Source organism: Delphinapterus leucas, chromosome X, assembly GCF_059928025.1.
Source record: "Delphinapterus leucas isolate spDelLeu-1000000601 "Yukka" chromosome X, BTC_Dleu_Yukka2, whole genome shotgun sequence".
Taxonomy (NCBI): Eukaryota; Metazoa; Chordata; class Mammalia; order Artiodactyla; family Monodontidae; genus Delphinapterus; species Delphinapterus leucas.
The window spans coordinates 13,034,364-13,056,629 of NC_143150.1; the positions used below are offsets into that span (position 1 = coordinate 13,034,364).

General features: G+C 43.9%; 1 protein-coding gene across 9 annotated transcripts in view; it reads left to right on the top strand.

The window, feature by feature from the left end:
* The first annotated feature begins 897 nt into the window (after window positions 1-897).
* ATP11C (ATPase phospholipid transporting 11C (ATP11C blood group)) overlaps window positions 898-22,266 on the top strand; it is a 180,541-nt gene continuing 159,172 nt past the window's right edge. For 6 of the 9 annotated variants that reach the window (XR_002642113.2, XR_002642115.2, XR_002642117.2 and 3 more), the window contains exon 1: window positions 898-1,077. Coding sequence is in view for 6 of the 9 variants with exons in the window: in XM_089904046.1 (XP_089760172.1) it covers window positions 1,051-1,077 (27 nt within the window). In the remaining 3 variants the exon portion in view is untranslated. The remainder of the gene's footprint in view (window positions 1,078-22,266) is intronic. The other 3 variants (XM_022554322.2, XM_022554324.3, XM_089904048.1) reach the window with 1 other exon arrangement.

Consider the following 22,266-nt stretch of genomic DNA (forward strand, 5'->3'; position numbering starts at 1 on the left):
TCCCGCCCCGCTGCACAGCAGCAACGACACAAAGCCTGACTTTACAACCTAATAGAGAAAGTGGAAGTGAGACGGTTTAGGTGGGGAGACAGGACGAGAGAAAGAACCAGAGGAGGGAAAGCCGCGTAGGTGGGAGCGGAGCGAAGCAAGGGTAGTGGGAAGACCCGTGCCTTTCCAGATGAGGAGGGGGCGGCTTTCGTAACTAATCCCCCCGCCCGCGCCCCGCCCCGCTCCGCCCCGCCCGCGCTGGGGTCTCTACAGCGCCCTGCCGGTCCCGGCTCCTCGCGCAGACCCCGGCTCCGCCCCGCCGGGAAGCGGGGAGCCCGGCTGTCTGGCGGGTTTGGGACGGGCCGGCAGGCTGCACCGTGGCTCCCCAGCCCGGGTGCGAGACGAAAGCGCCGGGCGGGCGACGCGGCTGCCGCGGACTGAGGAGGGGCTGCCAGCGAAGCGGCGCGGCGGACGAGTTAGGGCCGGGGCAGGGCAGGCTGTGGCTCCCGCCCGAGCCAGGGGAGTAGTTTCGGGCTGAGGCGAGGTGAGGCGCGGGGCGCCTTGGGAGGGTCCCCGGTGGCCGCGAGCGGGGCGGAAGCACGCGGGCTGGCCGCAGGGAGGGCGGGCTGTGGTTCCGCGCCGGGGAAGAGTGCAGACGGCGGGGTGCCGAACCTGGCGCTGGTGGAGCGATCGGGGCGGCCCCTCTCCCTGCAGGAGGAGCCTAGTGCTCCTCCGCCATCCCTCCCCTGCGCGCTCGGCTCGCTTTCTCCGTGGGCTGCTGCGGGAGCGGTGGGGCGGCGGAGCTGGGGGAACGGCGGGGCCGCCGTCCCCGGGACGGGCGGGGCGGGGGCGGGCGGTGAGTGAGGCGGGCGGGGGCCGCGGGTGCGAGGGCGCCTGGGGGCGGGGGGAGTGAGGAGAGCCGCTGAGGGCGGGCGGGTGGCGGGGCAGCCAGCCTCGCCGTCCGTTTCGCGCCGCCGGCCCACGCCGCAGTGTGTGTTGTGGACGGCACCTTCTCAGACAGCCCGGTAGAGCCCAGCTCGGCGCCCGGCAGCCTTCGACGCGATGTTCCGCCGGAGCTTTAACCGTTTTGTAAGTACACTCCCTGCGGCTCCACGCGTGCCGGTTTGCTTGCTCGCCGGCCCCTTCGTCCGGTCCCTCAGAACAATTTTCTGAGGGGATGACTCCATCTCTGGGAGACACCACCACCACCCGTTTTTACATTTTAACTGAAACACGCTGCCCAGGCGGCCAGGGTGGGAAGGCAGGTAGGGCTCTCGGAGCAGCCCCCCACCCCGTCCCCGACCCCGGACAATTTGTCCGGAGCTTCCCGGGGCTGTTACAGACCCTACCTCGGACGGGGGGCCACTCTCGGGCTGGATGGGGAGGCACCCGTGGAGGGACCGACCCAGGGGCCCCTCGGTTTGCGAATTAGTCGAAGATGGCGTTTTATTATCAGGGAGGTTGCTTTCTTTTGTTTCCTCTGCCACGAGCACATGGAGGTAAACCTAGACCTGTCACCGTGGCCCAAAAAAGACCTGGGGGCTGAAGGGTGAGAGGCTGGGGCCGGCCTCAGCCTTGCCCGGGGCTCGGCCGGCTGCTGACCCGAGGCCGGGCAAACTTTGGAGACCCAGCCTAAGCCTCTCACCTTGAGGGTATAATAAAAGCGAGGGTGATCGTCAGGGTGGGTTGGGTGGAGGTGGAGACGCGAGGAGGCTGCGCCGCCGCTGCCGAGCGCCGGGTCGGAAGCCTCGCCGAGCCCCGAACACCCCAGACATTGACCCAGGGGAGAAGGAAGGGAGCTGCGGCTGGACTCCTTCGTCCACGTTGACCCCCTCCCACAACCCCAGAAAAGGGAATTTCATTGCCGAGGGAGTTTGGCACCGGGACAAGCGATTTCTGGCTACTGACTTTTTTGAGTAATCTGTTTACTCCTGGAGGGTACCTTAAGAATGGAGTAAAACCGGGACCATTTACTTCTATGCTGCTATTTGTAGCAACTTCCTTAATTGCAAGATGAGGTGGCGGGAATAGGATTTTATTTCTGCCAATGATGTGAAAGAAAGGGTTCGTCTGTAAATTTTCATTTTTCTGTCCTTAGGAAAAATGGTTGAGCGCTGTGAGCGCCCACCACCCCCCTTCCAATGTCTGTTTGAGAACTTGTCGGTTTGGCTCTTTTCCTGCGATTATTCCTAATCGAAGCGTTGCTAGCATTTTTCATGCGTCGGATGAATTTACTCTCATGTTTTTCTGCGCTTGAAACTTTCTCAAATGTACCCTGGCTAAATGAAATAATTGTACATCCCATTTAAGAATGTTATTATCACAATAGTGCTATGTTAATGTTTTTCTAAACGTTTACCTCACCCAGAAGCCGTGTCTTATGAAATTGGAGCAGGTTTACCTGTGGCACAGAGCAGTAGAGGTTGTGCATATCAGGATTTTGAAATCCGTAGCAATTGGATTGTACTGGATGCTTTGCTAAAGCAAGTGACTAAAATTGGTTTCTCACATTTAGCGTGAGAAGGTAAAAGAGCATTGTACTTCATAGTTCTGTTTCACATAGATTCTTGTGATCCTGGAGTGTTGTTTGGGGGTGACAAAAAGGGAAAGGTGACAAAGAGGACTAATTGTAATATTTGGGAAAAGGATAATCTTTTCAATGGCTCTCTTATACTGGAAAACAACTGGCCTCTGGTTCATAATAAATTCATTAGCTCAAAATTGAGATCATTTGAAACCTAACAACCCAAGTATCAGTCTAAAAGCCCCCTTTGCTTTTCTTTTGCTTAGCGTGATCTGCGTTGTATGAGTCTAGTAATGAAGCAGTGCTGGCCCAGGAAGCTAGGGCATGCAGCAGAATTTGCAGCAGTTGTTGAGGTGCCAGCCTGCAGGTTTGAGGCTAGTACTTTGCATCCCTGTCCAAGATCTCTGCAGAGAATCACTTACGCTCACACTGAAAAGAGCTTTGACCTCATTGTTTCGGCTGGAATGCCCAGCTGCTCACATTTTCCTGCGCAGCCAGGACTATGGTTAAGTCTCCAGCATTTGTACCAGTGCAGTAAATTGAAAGCTTCTCAGGAGTTGTATCTGAGCCCTAGGCCTAGGCCAAGGAATTAATCTGCAAACCCTTGGACTGAATGTGAAACATGCTATCAAATACTCATTGCTAAAGAATGACTTCAAAAAAATTTTTTGGTGGTGGGGGGCGGCAAATTGTAGCTCCCCGAATCAGTGAGCCAAACACTCCTCATCTTTAGCCTGGTAGAGATTGAGGGGCACTCCCATTTACATCACTAGAAGGATACAGTTAAAGATTTAGGTTGGACTTGGCCTTGCACAGCAATGTACATGCAGTCTAAGTTGTGTGCTTTTATATTTCAGAGATGGGGCTGTGAATTCCTTTCAGAATTGTGTGTTTGTTGTGTGTGTGTACCTGTATGTATGTGAAATTGACTTTGAATGTGATGTAAATTACAGTGGTGTTGCTTATAGTTCTTGGTCACTGAAAACTAGATATTAAGTGTTAGGACAGGGCTTTACATTTTAAGCCTGACATGGGAAGTAGTATCAACTTCTATGGCTCAGTAGTGTTTGCTGAATCGTCTAAAAAATGCCATTTATTTCCCCAGGTTCTGCAGTTTCAAGCTAAACGAAGTAGTGATTCATTGTATTTTTTAAAGACATGGCCTTGACGTCTTTGCCATTAAAAATTGTCTTCTTTCCTTTCTGATGAATTAGGACTTTCCTTTTGACAGTTTTGAGGTAGAAAGAAATTGGTGGATTTGGTGTAGGATTTTCGGATTTAGGTATGTAGGGGGTGTCTTAAAAGATTTAAGAGTTGGATGTCTACAAGTACAGTAAAAGCACCGCCTGTTCCCAGTCAACATCTCCATTCTCCATAAATACAGTAAATAAATAATAGTTGTTTTGTCTATACAATTTATTTCCTTTAAAAGCATGTGTTTTTTTTTAGAAGGTTTTTTTTTTTTTTTTTTTTTTTGGCTGCGTTGGGTTTTCATTGCTGCGCGTGGGCTTTCTCTAGTTGCGGCGAGCAGGGGCTATCTTTGTTGTGATGCGCGGGCTTCTCATTGCGGTGGCTTCTCTTGTTGCGGAGCACGGGCTCTAGGTGCACCGGCTTCAGCAGTTGTGGCTTGCGGGCTCTAGAGCACAGACTCAGTAGTTGTGGCGAACGGGCTGGGCTTAGTTGCTCCGCGGCATGTGGGATCTTCCTGGACCAGGGCTCAAACCTGTGTCCCCTGCATTGGCAGGCGGATTCTTGACCACTGCGCCATCAGGGAAGTCCCTAAAAGCATGTTTAATTGGAAGGCTGGGCTAGTTGAGACTTACGGGTCAGGGACTTTTATGTTATTTTGTCTTTTACCCTTCATAACATTCCTAGTGATTACAATAGCATTTTCACATGGGTTTAAAGGTTTAATGAGAGTCTAAACAATGAGAATTCCCCCCATTTAACTTAGTAAATTATTTCATGCTAATGGTTCAAAATAAAACATTCCTTGATAAAGTAGATCAGGGGGCTTGGCCAAGTGGATGCGGTCTAATTAGCTTGTCAGAGAGTGATATTAAACGGATATGAATTTCTAGATCATTGACATACAAAAGCTTAAGTTTTGAGTTGAAATACTGGAAAAAAATTATATCTCAGATTCTAGAAGCTCTTAAACTGCTTTGGTTCCATAAATCATGCAGCATATAGTAATGATATCACATAGAAATTTTTATATCTGTCAAAGAGGCCCAGGACTGGAAAGAAATTAGACTGCATAAGGTATAATGAAAATTCAAAATAAGACCAAAAATATTCAAAATAGGTAGCCAGTTTACTACTTTGAGTCTGATCTCGGGTGGCCTCGGCCTACAGCGGCTTGAAGCAGGATTTAGGTTCCCCTGCCAGAGATTGAAGTCAGGTCACGGCAGTGAGAGCGCTGAATCCTAGCCACTAGACCATCAGGGCTAGTGGCCAGTGACAAGGACCTGGCCCGTCGGCTTTGTAGAAATGAATTCCCAAAAAGAGACGGAAAATAGTAAAACAAGTGTTTATTAGGAGGAAAAAGGGCTCAGAGAGAGTCGTGCCCTCGTGGTAGTTTGAATCACTTATATGAGGTGTTTCTTCCAGGTTTCCCTTGGCCAATCATCCTCCTTTGCCTGATTCTTTTTTTTTTTAAATGAATTTTATTTATTTATTTATTTAGCCACACCGCACGGCATGTGGGATCTTAGTTCCCCAACCAGGGATCAAACCTGTGCCTCCTGCAGTGGAAGCGTGAGTCTAAACCACTTGACCGCCAGGGAAGTCCCATGACTTTGCCTGGTTCTGAGTCCGTATTTGGTTTATCTCAGGGTCCGCCAATGTGTGTGCATGCATCTCTTAGCCAAGATGGATCCCAGCACAGAGGCCTATGGGTAGGTTGACATCACCTAGTGTGCGGTGGCGCCCCCTCCCTTTTGACCTCCAAGGAGCCTTTTTGTGTAGTCAGGAAGGTCTTCTTAATCCGGAGAATGAGGAGTATGTAGTCTTTTTATCTTTTCTCTGGGCAGGGCTCAGCTCCTCTCTGTTCTCGCTATTCTCTTTGTCTGGGAGTATCTGTCCACAGGGGACAAACTCCAGCTGCTCAGCCTAGGGCCCATCTCTCTCCTGCCTCAAGTCCAAGGCAAGGCCAGTCTAGTGAAGCAATATATGAAGGCAATTAATAAAATTCAGGTAATTTTTTTTTTTAGGGGCAAGGTTTTTTGTTTTCTCCTTGAATTATCATTATCAGGGTAATTAGACTTTTTTTCTCTGTTTCACCTTACTGAAATCCTTGGCCTGACATTGCTGAGCATGGAAAATATTGATGAGTTTATTTTATTGTGTTTAGAAATTTATCTAAATGTATGTATTGCAATATTTTTGCATTTACACAAGCATTACAAATGGCCTGTGTGCATCTTGGCTCCTACCAAGTAGTTCATACGTGGCTGGGTTTAACAGGTGAATTTGTCCCTACTAAAAGCAACCTTTTATTGTCATATTATATTGTAATTTCCTTTTAACTTATGTGGTACCTTACATTAGTCTTTCTCCACTGGGAGAGAACCAACCCCTAATGCCCTAGGGAATCCATTGTTTGTAATACTCATCTCCTCTGCGTGCATCTTGAGATGAGGAATTATAGTTGAGAAAGACTGCCCTAGACTGTGAAAGCTGCTGGGGGCAAGGACAGTTGGCACAGTGCCTGGTGCATAGTAGGTGTTTGATAAATATTTGAATGAACAGTTTTTATATGTTTCACATAAATAATAGCTTCCAGTTATAGACAGTGATATTTATAGTAAATTCTTCCTTATGAAGAACGATTAAAGAATGAGGAGTTCGGGCTTCCCCGGTGGCGCAGAGGTTGAGGGTCCGCCTGCCGATGCGGGGGACACGGGTTCGTGCCCCGGTCCGGGAAGATCCCACATGCCGCGGAGCGGCTGGGCCCGTGAGCCATGGCCGCTGAACCTGCGCGTCCGGAGCCTGTGCTCCGCAACGGGAGAGGCCACAACAGTGAGAGGCCCGCGTACCGCAAAAAAAAAAAAAAAAAAAAAAAAGAAAAGAATGATGAGTTCTAGTTAATTGGGTGTGATATTGTGATTTATAATAACAAATATATGTATATTTGGTCTTTGTTTCTGGCCCAGAGCTCCTAAAACCCTCTGAATTTCCAACACTGAGAGCAATAAAGGTGTCTTTTATTATGTTAATTAGGTGAATTGGAAAAGCACCTCAAGTTGGGGGCTGGTTACCAGAGGAACCAACCCTTTGATTAGAGGGCTGGAACTTTCAGTCCCACTCCCCTGATTTCTGGGGAAGGGAGAGGGCCTGGCGATTGAGTTCAATCACCAGTGGCCAATGGGTTAGTCAATCATGCCTATGTAATGAAGCCTCCATAAAACCCCAAAAGGACAGGGTTTGAAGAGCTTCCAGGTTGGTGAACTCGTGGAGATTTGGGGGACAGTGGCGCGCCTGGAGAGGGCATGGAAACTCTGCGCCCTTTTCCCATTCCTTGCCCTATGCATCTTCTCTGTTTGGCAGTTCCTTTTGTAATGAACCGTTAATCTAGTAAGTAAAATGTTTCTCTGAGTTTTGTGAACCTCTCTAGCAAATAATCAAACCAAAGGAGGAGGTTTTGGGAACCAGATCTATAGCCAGGCGGTCAGAAGTACAGGTAACAACCTGGCCTTGAGGCTGGTGCCTGAAACCCCAGGCGGGGGTTGTTGGAACCCCCAGTTTGTAGTCAGTTGGTCAGAAATACAGGTGATCACCTGGCCTTGCTACTGGTATCTGAAGTGGCGGGGAGGGGATGGTTATGGGGGGAGTCTTGTAGGATTGAGTGCTTAACCTGGGGTATCTGATGCTGCCTCTGGGTAGATAGTGTCAGAATTGAGGTGAATTATGGGACACCCAGCTGGTGTCTGAGAATTGCTTGTTGGTGTAGGGACCACCCCCGACATAGGAACTATGATCGGAACCTAAACATTGGGGTCTCCTATATACTGATTACCAATTTTTAAAGTATTAGAATAAGTCTATCTAACGACAAAACTATACTGACCATAGTATAATCTCTTAGATGATTACACCATCTTATGATCTTGGAGAGCATTATTTCATTCAACAAATATTCACTGAGCGTCTGTTATGTACTGGGCACTGTGGTGGGCCCTGGGACGCATTGGTGAACCAGACAAACTCCCTGTCTTCCTGAGATTAATGTCATTACATACACGGCTCAGAGGACACGGTGACTGCTCCACGCAACTTGAGTTTTTGTGAATTAGTTACTGTTGTGTACTTGTCATTTGCCTTTCTACCAGAAATAAACTGAACAATCTCAGATGTTTTCTGGTTGTCTGGATTTCAGATGAAAAGGAATTTGTTGCATTTGACACCTTCAGTATGACCTATACATGGCAAACTGCTTTTTTGCAAATAGATGTTAGTCCGATCCTGTGTAAAGTGGGAAACCTATTTAGAAATGAATCACTGTTACTTGAAGTAAATATTAAATAACCTGAACACAAGTTTTTTTCTTTTTTCTTCCTGATCTGGCTTTTACTGATTAAGCAACATAAAACTCTGAATATCTTCTAAATACCTTCTATAAGGGTTTACCGTTTGCTCCTTCTGTTTATGATTATTGTTCGTAATTCAAACCTTTAGTGGGTAATATTGAGTGCGTACAAATCAGGTAGCTTCCAGTGCTCTTAGTGAGCTTTTAGCAGAGGTGAGATTTGAGCAGGTAAAGCTGGCCATTTTCATATTGATGGAACTGTCCAAATGAGCAGCTGGGCAGTGGGTTCTGGGAGGTAAAGGATGGCCAGTGGGCCCTGGGAGAACCATAACTAACATCCCTGTGTCTGGATGATGTGCAGAGAACTAGCCCATGAGTGAATTCAAATACTGGTTTGTTGAGTGATGGAAAAAAATCATTAAGGCTGACTGCTTGTCTAACCTGGTTGATCAGTTCTCCCAAAGAGGTGAAAGCGTGGGACACAAAATAAAAACACTTTTTTTTTCCCCTCAAGGTGGTGGGGTTTCCTCTGCATCTAGTGCTTTATATGGAATAATCATTTGCATCTGGAATTCTTGAGATTGGGAGGAATTTTCAGGTTGGGAGGAGTGAGGTTCGAGGCTTCCACAAGTGAAGTAGGTGCTGTTTTCAAGTTTATTTCCGTTCACTTAACACTTACCTTCCTGGCCTGGGATAAAGGTAGATCAGTGGTGATTGTTAAACAAACATTAGCACGACTGCAGCATGTGTTAACACTACCGCAGTTTAATGATGAATGAGTAATCAGCACTGCAGATATGGGCGAAGGGTGCCCTGTGCCAGCACACTGGCAGACAACCCCTCAATTACTGCGGTGTATGGAGGGATTGCTGGTTCGGCTGACTTCTTGATTATCTGAGGTTTATAGATAATGTTGGACCGTGGATATCCAGATTCGGGAGGTTAATATGTATTTGTGAAATACAGATTGTCATCAGTTTTTTGCCCCATATTTATTTAATAGAATATGGGAGGATTGGTGAAGACTACCCTGTTCAAGCAGATGCCGTGTATTTTTTTTAGACTCCTCCATTATATGCTGTCTTAAAGCATTACGGTGGCTGTATTTTCCTAGTCTCTTTTTCATGTCGGTATTGAAAAAATCAGGTTTTTTTTGGGGGGTGGCTGCGTCGGGTGTTAGTTGCAATACGCGGTGGGGCAGGGGAGCTTTGTTGCGGCATGCGTTATCTTTTGTTGCACCGCGGGCTCTTCCTTGTGGTGCGCGGGCTTCTCTCTAGTTGTGGTGTGCGGGTTTTTTCTCTCTAGTTGTGGCGCGTGGGTTCCAGAGGGCATAAGCTCTGTAGTTTGCGGCATGAGGACTCTCTTGTTGAGACGCGCAAGCTCAGTAGTTGTGGCTCGCAGGCTTAGTTGCCCCTCGGCATGTGGGATCTTAGTTCCCTGATGACCAGCGATCGAACCTGTGTCCCCTGCATTGGAAGGCAGATTCTTTACCACTGGACCACCAGGAAGGTCCCCCCAGAGGAGTTTTCTTGATAACGATTATGCCTTTAGCACAAACCCAATTCCCCAGATAACAACTGTGTCTGTGTCAAGGGTACCAACCTTGTAAGCAGACCTTTTTAAGAATAGCAGTCACAGACTTACCTGGTGGCATAGTGATTAAGAATCCACCTGCCAGTGCGGGGGATGCGGGTTCGAGCCCTGGTCTGGGAAGATCCCACATGCTGCGGAGCTACTAATCCCGAGTGCCACAACTACTGAGCCTGTGCTCTAGAGCCCGCAAGCCACAGCTACTGAACCCGTGTGCCACAACTACTGAACCCTGTGCATAGCAATGAAGAACCAACACAGCCATAAATAAATAAATAAATTTATTTATTTATTTTTTAAAAAAGAATAGCAGTCAGTCTCAGACCTGCTCTGTTAACTTTTTCCTACTTGTTGTTAGGAAATCCTGGTATTTTTCAGTGAATGGAAGTGACTCGCCCTCGGTCATTAAGCTAATCAAGCAGCAGAACTGAGTCTGAGACTCCCAGCAATCACCACCTTTTTTTCATTGCTGCACATACCATGCTTCTGGATTATGGGTCATTCCTTTTCATATTGTTGAATGCATTCACTATTTGTCACTTGCAGCAGAAGAGCAGCCTGCCGGTGGTAAATTGATGCACCCAGTGGGGGAGCCAGGAAGTATTGATGTTTCTGCCAGTTTAGCGTCAACACTTGCTGGTTTCCTCTCTGGAGCATCACAGAGTTCGTGGATTTTCATTTTTTCTGACTTTGGTACTTTCATCACCGCCCCCACTCCTCCTTGTTCCATCCAATTACCCATAGTCCCAACACTCACTTGCATCATTAATTCATCCCATTCTATACATGGCTAGGTGTTAGCTCATAGGCAGCTGATTTTAAAAGTCCTTTTGGGTAACATAATTCCAAAGAGCGGGCATACTGAAGAGTATTTAGTTAAGGATGATTATATAGGAAAAGTTGCCAAAAGGAAAACAAAATTCTTGGGCTAATGAATGAATTTTATGGAAATATTTATAAATACTGTTTAACTTCAGGATTGTTCTTTGAGTTCTATGGTCATGGAAAACCCCAGAGATATCTCTCTGGTTATTCTTAAGTTTCAGCCTTTTTTTGAAAACTGTTATCAAAAAGGAAAATTAATAATTCTTTTATGTTTTTGGACAAAGAATAAATCAGGAAATCATACTGGAAGATGCAGTAATCCTGCAGATCAACGGGGAGCAGAAGCCAGGAGGGAACTGTCACAAATAAGTAACAGCTGGGTAGAGCAGATTATGTAAGTTACACCTGTTGTGTAAGCAGTTGGGGATGTTCTTTAAGCTTCACAATTAATGTCGTTTGCAGTAATATGGATTAAGGGATCTATAATATAGTGCACAATTTACTTTGGCTTCTTTTCTGAAAACATCCATATGAATCAAAAGCTTCTTTTGAACACTCCTGCCCTGCTTGGTTGCTATAGAGGTATGTAAGGCACAGCCTTGCTCTCCAGTAGCTTGCAGTCTATTAGAGATAGAAGACCACACACAGGGCCAACCTCCTCACAAGGCAGTAGGTCATCACTGCTCTTTTCTTGAAGGCACACACAGTAAGTGCCACAGGCATTCAGACGAGGGCACCAAATCTCTGGAAGCAGTGGGTGGAGGAGGAGGGATTTGTAGAGGAGGTAGCATGTGAACGAGGTTGTAGGGAACCCAAGGAATTGAAGTTTATGGGATTCTAGGGATCGGCAGCCTCATTACAGGAGGAGGCATTTACCTGAGCAATCAAGCCGAGTTATTGCTTATGGCACTTAGAGCAGGGGAACCAGTCAATTTAGAGGACTTAGGTTCCAACTCTAAATGTAGCAGAGAGACAGAAACCTTAATCTTCAATGGCTTATGTTTGCCGTGGTGAAATTTAGACTTTTAGAAAGGGAGCAATGAAAGCAGACATAAGGTGGCTTTCGTTTCCACAGTAATTGCTATAGGAATCTCCCAGTAGACACTCTTTTCTGAAATCCATAATTCCAGTGGTGGTGGCCCTCAATCTTCTGATTTCGATACAGGAACTGGGATGGAATAAACATTTGGGGTAATATTTCATGACCCTGTTTCATGTAATATCATATGACTGTTTATTTAGTTGTCCTGCTTACATAATAAGTGCACACTTTCAGAAACTTTTACTACATGGGGACAGTGCGGTAGTTTATTATCTTGAGTACTGGTGGTCATTGTAAAAAGCCGGGGATCAGGCCTTTGTCCAGGAGCACATTCTTTATAGTAACACTACTGTTTCACTGTCACTAAACAACATGCCTCTTAATAGACATTCAGACTTGACCTTCATTGTGTCTTACCAGAACATGAATTGCGTCTTATTCCCACATAACCAATTCATCACCACAAGCTGTTGATGCCACTTTGCTTTATCATCATGACTGCCACTCTAGTGCAAGTCATCAGCATCCCTTCTCTTTCATATATGTTCCTCCTCCAGTCTTCTGTCTTTGAATAAATGACACCATCCTCTACCCAGTAGCTCAAGCTAGAAACCTAGCAGTCATCCTTAATAGCCCCTTTCCCTTTATCTCCTACATCTAATCTCAGCAAATCCAATAGGTTCTGTTTCTGAAAGAGCTCTCAAATCCATCCACTTCTCTGCTTTCCCTACCACCATCCAAGTCCAAGCTACCACTATCACTAATCCGGACCATTGCAATAGATAATCTCATCTACTCCCGCATGCTCCAGTCCATCCTCCACACAGCACCAGAGGGATCTTTTACAGATTCATATCTGAAAGCCTTCAGTGACTTTCCACTACACTCTGGATAAAGACCTGACCAGTATCAGCTTGTACTCTTCCTCACTTTTTTTCTTTCACTTTTTAAAATTGAGATATAATTCACATGACAAAAAATTTGCCATTTTAAAGTTTACAGGTAAGTGGTTTTTAGTATATTCATTATGTTGTGCAACCATCACCAGTCTAATTCCAGGATATTTGCATCACCCCAAAAAGAAACCCTGTACCTATTAGCTGTTAGTCCCAATCCCTCTCCTCAGCCCCTGGCAACCACCAATCTGCAGATCTGTGGATTTGCCTATTCTGGGCCTTTCATGTAAATCGACTCTATATGCAATATGTGCTCTTTTGTGATTGACTTATTTTCATTTAGCATGTTTTCAGGGTTTATCCGTGTCATAGCATGTGTTAGTACTTCATTCCTTTTTATGACTCAGTAAAAGTCTATAGGTCTTTATGCCATTTATGCCAGTACTGCGCTGTTTTGATTACCATAGTTTTGTAATAAGTTGAAGTCAGAAAGTATGAGGCCTCCAACTTTGTTCTTTTTCAAGATTGTTTTGGCTATCCAGGATCTCCTGAGATTTTTTGTGGATTTTAGGATGGATTTTTCTGTTACTGCAAAAAGTCTTCCTCACTTTTTACCTTACATTTGCCAAAGGACCTTTGTATATACCATTTCCCTTGTCTGGTCAACTTCTCTATTTTAGTCAGTTGCCTGAACTCTTACTCATCTCTCAGGGCTCGGCTTAATTATCACTTCCCCAAGGAAGCTGTCCCGTATCCTTCCCTCAGACAATGGCAGGTTCCCAGGTTCTCATAGCACTATGAACCTTTCTTTTATATTCTTTATCACAGTTGACTTTACATTGGCATATTATATTTTTTTGCTACTTACATAGTATCAAGCTTTCCCCTATGTAGTAAATTCCATGAAGGTAAGAACCATTTTTGCTTATTGCTTATCGCTAATGCTTCAGTGCCTGACATGTAGTATATGCTCAATAAATATTTGCTGACTGAATGAAATTTGATTCCTATCTGTATTTTTAATCTTATTTCCCATTTATAATCATAGAGTTTGAGAGCTTGACTGAGAGGTCAAATTGTTCAGTCTTTAGGCATCACTGTTGTGTTCAGTTAAAAAAAAAATCTCTACTCATATTTTAGAAATGAAGTCATTTCCTCTAGCATGCTGTGTTTTGAATACATACAATATAATATCTCTTTTTCATTATATTTTTAAGTATTTAATGGTCTCTGATGTACTTAATGAATAACTTTATATTTATGAGCATCACTGTTGTACACACATTTACAACATTGACTTTCTTGAAGTTTGCTATTATACTTTAAAAGTACTCACTTCGGGAATTCCCTGGTGGTCCAATGGTTAGGACTCGACGCTTTCACTGCCAGGGCCCAGGTTCAATCCCTGGTCAGGGAACTAAGATCCCACAAGCCCTGTGCTGAGGCCAAAATAATAATAATAATACATACATACAATAAAAATACTTCACTATAAATAAGAAATGACGTATTTACTGATTAAAGTGTTTGTTTCATTTTGTAAGTCTTGATAACTTTTTAGTCTAGCTATTTTACAAATACTTGTTTTTTAAATTTAAAAAATGGTTATATAGAGGTGTAAGTACTTTTAATGTTACTGTTTTTGTGAGTTTATTGCAGTTTTGCTGGGTACCAGATAGTCAGAAATGATAGTGGTAAGGGTCTCATTTAAGCCCTTAATACATGAAGATGGAAATAATCTTTTTATTTTACATGGATCAAAATTCAAAATGAGTTTTCTTTTTTATCTTTTTTTTTTTCATTTTACCTTCAGTGTGTAAGCATTTGTGTTCTGTTAGGCTGTGTACAAAAATAACTATTCCATTCAGTGCCTTGAATTACTGATCTATGACTCCATTGATATTCTGCAGGTTTATGGAATTGTTTTAGTTGTAAATTGTCTTTGCCTTCTTACCATTATAATAATAGCTAAAACCAGAGTAGTAAATTCCTGACACTGTTTTAAGTGCTTTATAAGCATTAATTCATTATACACATTTGCTTATTGTATTAGTCAGGGTTCTCCAAAGAAACAACCAACAGGGTCTTTGTGTGTGTGTAAATACCTATATATTTATTATTTTAATATTATTTACATGTAGGGACTTCCCTGGTGGTGCAGTGGTTAAGAATCTGCCTGCCAATGCAGGGGACACGGGTTCGAGCCCTGGTCTGGGAAGATCCCACATGCCGGGAGCAACTAAGCCCGTGTGCCACAACTACTAATGGTTAATATTATTTATTTATTTTTATTTATTTATTTTTAATTAATTTATTTAATTAATTTATTTTTGGCTGTATTGGGTCTTTGTTGCTGCACGCGGGCTTTCTCTAGTTGCGGCGAGCTTGGGCTACTCTTCGTAGCGGTGCACAGGCTTCTCATTGTGGTGGCTTCTCTTGTTGTGGAGCAGGGCTCTAGGCACGCAGGCTTCAGTAGTTGTGGCACATGGGCTCAGTAGTTGTGTCTCGCGGGCTCTAGAGCTCAGACTCAGTAGTTGTGGCGCACGGGCTTAGTTGCTCCACGGCATGTGGGATCTTCCCAGACCAGGGCTTGAACCCGTGTTCTCAACCACTGCACCACCAGGGAAGCCCAGTTAATATTATTTACATGTAAATATTTAAATAAATTTCTTCATATATATATATATATATGTATACACATATTTACACACACACACATACATACACATATAAAGAAACTTGCAAGGAATTGGCTTACAAGGTTTGCAAGGAATTGGCTCACATGATTATGGAGGCTGAGAAGTCCCAAGACCTGGAGTCAGCAAGCTGGAGACCAGGAGACCAATGGTGAAGTTCCAGTCTGAGTGGGAAGGCCAGAGAACCTGGAGAGCTGATGGTGTAAGTTCCAGTCCAAAGGCTAGCGTTAGGCTTGATACCCAGGAGGAGCCAGTGCTTCAGTTCAAGTCCCGAGGCCAGTTAAACCAGTGTCCCAGCTTAAAGGCCATTAGGCAGGAGGAGTTGCCTCTTACTCCAAGGAACGTCAGCCTTTCTTTCTTCCTTCCTTTCTTTCTTTCTTTCTTCCTTCCTTTTTTGGCTGCGTTGGGTCCTTGTTGCTGCGTGCGGGCTTTCTCTAGTTGCGTCGAGCAGGGGCTACTCTTTGTTGTGGTGCGCAGGCTTCTCATTGCAGTGGCTTCTCGTTGCGGAGCACGGGTTCTAGGCACATGGGCTCTATAGTGCAGGCTCAGTATTTGTGGCGCACGGGCTTAGTTGCTTCGTGGCATGTGGGATCTTCCCGGACCAGGGATCGGACCTGTGTCCCCTGCACTGGCAGGCGGATTCTTAACCACCGCGCCACCAGGGAAGTCTCGGTCTTTTTGTTTTATTTAGGCCTTCAACTGGTTGAATGAGGTCCACTCACATTATTGAGGGCAATTTGCTTTACTCTGTTTACCAATTCAGATGTTAATCTCATCCAGGAATACCCTCACAGACAAACCCAGAATGTCTGACCAAATATCTGGGCAGTATGTGGCACAGTCAAGATGACACATAAAATTAACCATCACACTTATGTCCTAGGATCATGTGAAGATGAATGAACAATATAAACTGTGTATAGACCAGGAATGGAAGATTTTACCATAAGTAACTGTAGTCTGCTAACCTTACCATCAGTAAAATGAAGGGTTTCAACTGCTACATGGTCTGTAAGGCTCATTGAAGTCCTAGAAGTGGTAAAAGATCTTAGAGACCTTTTAATTGTCCAGCCTCTTCATTTTACAGCTGAAGAAATGTACAGAAAGAGGGCAAATGGCCTGTCCAAGATTATTCAGTGAATGGGAGTTCAGAAATAGGAATTCCAGGCTCAGCTCTGTAACGTATGTCCTCAGTTTCCTCTTTGAACTGCAAGGGCTCCTGGGTCATCAATATTTAAGTTCTCTCCCAGCTTTATAATTTCATATAAATGTTTAGGCTTCATAGTCTAGCAGTGGAATTTTTTGACTTTTCTTTTCTTTTTTTAATTAATTTTTATTGGAGTATAGTTGATTTTTGACTTTTTTTTTTTTTTTTTTTTTGGCGGCACACGGGCCTCTCACTGTTGCCTCTCCCGCCGCGGAGCACAGGCTCCGGACGTGCAGGCTCAGTCAGCGGCCATGGCTCACGGGCCCAGCCGCTCTGCGGCTTGACTATTTTCTATTGGGTTGTTTATCTCTGTTACTCTTTGGGTCTTCATCTGATTCTTTTTTTTTTTTTTTGTGAGGAGGGAGGAAGGGAGGGAGGTCTCCATCTCTTGGTTGCTCATTTGACTATACTCTACCCCAAATTTCATTTCTTCTTTTACAGTAATGAGTGTGAACTAAATTGTCTGTACTTCGGATGGAAATAACGACAGACTTTCATGGGCTTTTAAAAGTGGTTGTAGTTTTCATTTTACACTGACCTGAGTGATTGGGGGATCAAATGTAGACGCGTGCCTCTGTTAGTACTGTGTTCTAAAAATGAACTTAACTCTGATTAACCTCTTAGCTAACAGCTCTAATGGAGGAGAGCGTTTTTGGTGGTACTGAAATACGATGGGCAGGCTTCCTGGGGAGCAGCAGCACTGTCTTTGCCAGTGGCCACCTGACGTTAGTTCCCAAAGACACTCTTACTCATCTCTACTCCTGAACACGGTTAGCTGCACAATGGTAGATAGAGAGGCAGCACTTGGATTGGCTGAGTCACAGCTGCTAGGACACAGTAGGGGCAATAAGAAGACAATTCATATGTACATATTTGAGAACCAGTTTGATGAAAAGTGTCAGTAGAATATATATCCGTGTTTTGAAATGTGAAGCAGTGTAATTAAAATATTGTGCAAATTTAGACATACTAATCAAACATACTAATGAAGGCAGTTTAATCAAAGTGAAATCAAACCAAAAGACATACTAATGGATTTATAGAATCCATGTTTGGAATTAATATTTTACATAGTCATGAAGTTCACGTTGTATCAACAAATGTCTCTTTTGTTCCTAATATATACCTAGCGTTGTGGAAGTTTTTTGAGGTAGGGGACTGGAAACTTCTCTGTTATGGTGCCTCCACTAACCAGCACTGTAGCCTTAGGAAAGTCACTTCATTTTTAAATACATTGTTTTACAAATGTAATATTCAGTGCATATAGAAGGACACGTGTTAAATATATGCATAATAAAATGACCACTCACGTACCTGCACCCCAACTTCAGAATTAAACCATTACCAATATAATTCTACCTGTGTGCTCCTTTCTTATCTCATCCCCGTCTCCCCACAACCCTGTAACTATTAACCTTATTTCTGTGAATCATTCTGTTGCTTTAAAAAATAGTTTTAACACATATATATGCAAATTTAGATAATATATTAGTTTCCTTGAGCTTATAGAAATAGTATACTGGGCTTTTTTTCTTATTCAATATTAAATTGCTAAGATTCTTCATAAGGTTTTTTTTTTTTTTTTTGCGGTTCGCGGGCCTCTCACTGTTGTGGCCTCTCCCGTTGCGGAGCACAGGCTCCGGACGCGCAGGCTCAGCGGCCATGGCTCATGGGCCCAGCCGCTCCGCAGCATGTGGGATCCTCCCGGACCGGGGCACGAACCCGTGTCCCTTGCATCGGCAGGCAGACTCTCAACCACTGCGCCACCAGGGAAGCCCACTTCATAAGGTTTTATGTAGCTATAGTTGATTCACTGTCACTGCTGAATAATATTTTACTTTGGGAATATACTAGAATTTACCCATTCTTCTGTCAATGGACCTATAGGTTATTTGCAGGTTTTTTCTTTTTTCTGTATGACCAGAAAATGTGTCTTTTAGTGTATATTTATAAAAGGGGTTCCCCCCAGTGCGTGTAGGATACACATATATATATACAAACACACACTCAGGCATATGTATAGGAAAACAAATACACATAATAACTCTTGAAATGTGCAACTTTACAAGAAGAGATTAAATTGTTTTCCAAAGTGGTTCTACCAATATGCACTCCCACTAGCAATGTATGAGTTCTCGTTGCTTCATATACTTGCCCTTGATATTGACTTCTTACATTTTGTTGCTTCTCTGATTACTAATGAGGTTAAACATCTTTGCATACGTTTATGGGCCATTTATGTTTCCCCTCTGAAATACTTGTTCATGTCTTTTAACTGTTTTCTGTTGGTTTATCTTTCTCATACTGATTTATAATTATGAGTCCTTTTCATATTCAGGAGATTAATCCTTTGTTGGTTATATTTTTTGCAAATAACTTAATTTGTGGCTTCGCATATATTTATATATGTCTTTTGATAAAGAAGTTCTTAACTTTAATGTAGTCAGATTTTTTGGTTTCTTTCTTTATGGTTACTGCTTTATGTGTCTCTTTTTAATTTATTAATTTATTATTTGCCTGCGTTGGGTTTTTGTTGCTGTGTGTGGGCTTTCTCTAGTTGCGGCGAGCGGGGGCTACTCTTTGTTGTGGTGTGCAGGCTTCTCATTGCGGTGGCTTCTCTTATTGTGGAGCACGGGCTCTAGGCGTGTGGGCTTCAGTAGTTGTAGCACGTGGGCTCAGTAGTTGTGGCTCGCAGGCTCTAGAGCGCAGGCTCAGTAGCTGTGGCGCACGGGCTCAGTTGCTCTGTGGCATGTGGGATCTTCCCAGACCAGGGCTCGAACCTGTGTCCCCTGCATTGGCAGGCAGATTCCCAACCACTAGCGCCACCGGGGAAGTCTGCTTTATGTGTCTTGATTAAGCAATCCTTCCCTATGCCAAAGTTGGAAAAGTAGTCTCATTATTTTTTCTAAAAGTTTTAAAATTTGGCAAATTATTTTTTGAGCCTCATTTTCCAGAACTTTAAAATGCAGTTGAACTGGGTGTTCTGTAACAACCTTTTATTCTTTGATGCTGTGACCTGAAGAAGACAGGATATGTGTGTATATTTTCAGAGACTACAGTGTTCTTTTAGTAATCTCTCCTACTGTGAGGTTTTATATTCTCTCCTACTTTACTTCTCTTTCTCTCATTTCCCCAGCCTCTTCCTTCCTGTTTTCTTCAGAAAATAGCCAGTTGAATCCTGCAACATCCTAGTTTCTGTGTTGAAGCAGCACTTTTTAATTGAAATTTATTGAGATAATGCAGTTGTAAGAAATAATAGATATCCTGTGTACCCTTTACCCAGTTTATGGTAACATCTTGCAAAACTGTAGTGTAACGTCACAACCAGGGTACTGACATTGATAACATCCACTGATCTTATTCAGATTTCTCCAGGTATACTTGTACTCATTTGTGTGTGTGTGTGTGTGTATTTATTTCTATGCAGTTTTATCCCATGTGTATGTTCGTATATCCACCACCACAGGTAAGATACTGAAGGAAACAACATTTTTTATAAACAGCATTTTTAAAAGTCTGAATTACTGAATACCTCCAGAGTGTTCTGGAGCACCCAGTTTGGCTGGTGCCCACACAGTTCTAGAGGGCCACCTCAGGTTACATAATCCAGAAGCAAATTGATGAACTGAAACCCTGACCTTAGAGATGAAAGAATCTTTGATCTTTGGGTTTGAGGTCCTGGGAGGCCAGTTGGCATGCCCCCAAAACATAATCATCATTTATTTTGAATTGTATATGCCCATATGAACCTGCATTTGAGACATCCTTGTAAAAGTTGCCCTTGGTCCATCATACCAATAGGAGTCATTCAAATTCCACCAGGTTGTAAGCAACTAAAAACTCGTAGTGGAAAGGAGGAATGGTAATCCTTCTAGGAAAGCAATTAAAAGCTTGCCGAAATATGCATTGGTTTATATCCCCATAAGTAGAAGCTTACATTATTGTCAGGCTGGTAGTCAAGAACATTTGAAGACTACATTTATGGGAGAGCTACATATGCTTTAACTCATGTCTACTTCAAAATATTTAAAAATAAACACTCAGCACCTTTTGACCTCTTATGACTGGCCAGGCACTATGCTAAGCAAAGAGGATAGTGTAGTAAATAAAAACAGAAGTGATTCGTGTCCTTATGGAACTTATCTAATTTACAGTTTAAAAATAAGGCAACAGAGACTTCCCTGGTGGCACAGTGGTTAAGAATCCACCTGCCAATGCAGGGGACGTGGGTTCGATCCCTGGTCTGGGATGATCCTACATGCTGCAGAGAAACTAAGCCCGTGCACCACAACTACTGAGCCTGCGCTCTAGAGCCCACGAGCCACAACTACTGAAGCCCACGCGCCTAGAGCCCATGCTCTGCAACAAGAGAAGCCTCTGCTCGCTGCAACTAGAGAAAGCCCACGCACAGCAACGAAGACCCAAAGCAGCCCAAAAAATAAATAAATAAAATTTTAAAAAGAAAATAAGGCAACAAATATTATAATTACTCACTTTCATAAGTCTTGAATAAAATGAATTAGAAACAGAGATAGCAGAAATAAGGTCTGTTTTTGATAGGGTAGCCAGCCAGCTCTGTCAGAGGAGATGGCATATAAGCAGATAACTGAAGGAAGGAGGGGCTACTTCTGCAGAGGGGTTTGGGAGTAGATACTGGAACCAGCTTGTTCAAAGGCGCTGAGTTGGGCAAGAGCCAGGCACGTTGGGAAACTGAAAAGGAGGCTAGTGGGGCTGAAGGGCACACTCAATGGAGGAGGGGGAAGATGGCAATGAATGGAGTATAGGAACTTCTGGGGCCCTGTCTTAGGAGCAATTTGGATCTTGTAATCTGAACTTCTTGAAGCCATGAAGGTGGTTTGAAGATGTGGAAGTGTTAATAATATTATTTAATCAATTCACAAGTATTAGGTACCGTGCCCTGTGTCAGGCACTTCTACTTGCTAGGGATGCACTGGTGAGCAAAACAGACGAATATCTCTGCCCCCATGGACCTTACATTTTAATGGGGGAGGGTATTGTTAGGGTAAAGGATAAGCTGAGAGCTCCAAAATACAATGGCCAGAAAAAGGTAGATATTTGTCTTTCTGGCGTGTAATAGCCCGGGGCAAGGAGGCAGCTTCTATTCCATAAGATCATCTAGGGTCCCAGGCTAGTGGGGCAGTTCTGCCTTCCTCAGCATTTGGTTTTCAAGTTCCAGCCAGCTAGAGGGAAAGAGGGGTCCAGGGCAAGCTTCTTTAGGAAAATGACCGGGAAGTTTCACACATCACTATTACACATATACCTTTGGCGAAATCTTAGTCACGTGGTCCTCCCTAGTCATAAGGGAGATAGAAAAATGCAGTTTCTAGCTGGAAAGCCAGGTGCTCAGGAAGAACAGATTTGGGGGGACAACCAGTAGACAGGGAGACAGACAATAAACAAGGTAAATAATTGTAGTATCTTGTATGCTAGTGATGAGTGGTAAAGGGAAAAGAAAGCAGGGAAGGAAGATAGGAAGTATCAGGTGGTAGCGGTTGCAGTTTTTCAATAGAGCAACAAAGGAAGGCCTCATTGGCAAGGTGCCATTTCAATAAAGCTCTGAATGAAGTCTGTGAGCAAGAAATACCATTCTGAGTTGTTCTGAGGTTACCATAACCCAGGGTAGGCTTTTACATGCCTGAATCTTAGACCTTATCTGAAAGTGTTCAGGTTAGTGGAAAAGGCACCATTATACTACAGTTTCATTTAGAGCAAGCAATACAAGAAAGCCTTAAACAATGAATTCGTGAATTACCATGCTAGGGCCTGGACTGAGGCATCTGTCTGAGAGATTTTTTCTTGGCTCTTTGATAAGATGGTAAACTTAGCTCCCTAAGAAAGGAGGGACTAAGATCCCTCTGCAACACTCAGTTCAGAGAGTGTTGCACATACTTGTTTTATAGGGTTTGGGGGGTGGCAGGGTAATTTTTTTTCTAAGTGTAGGAATTAT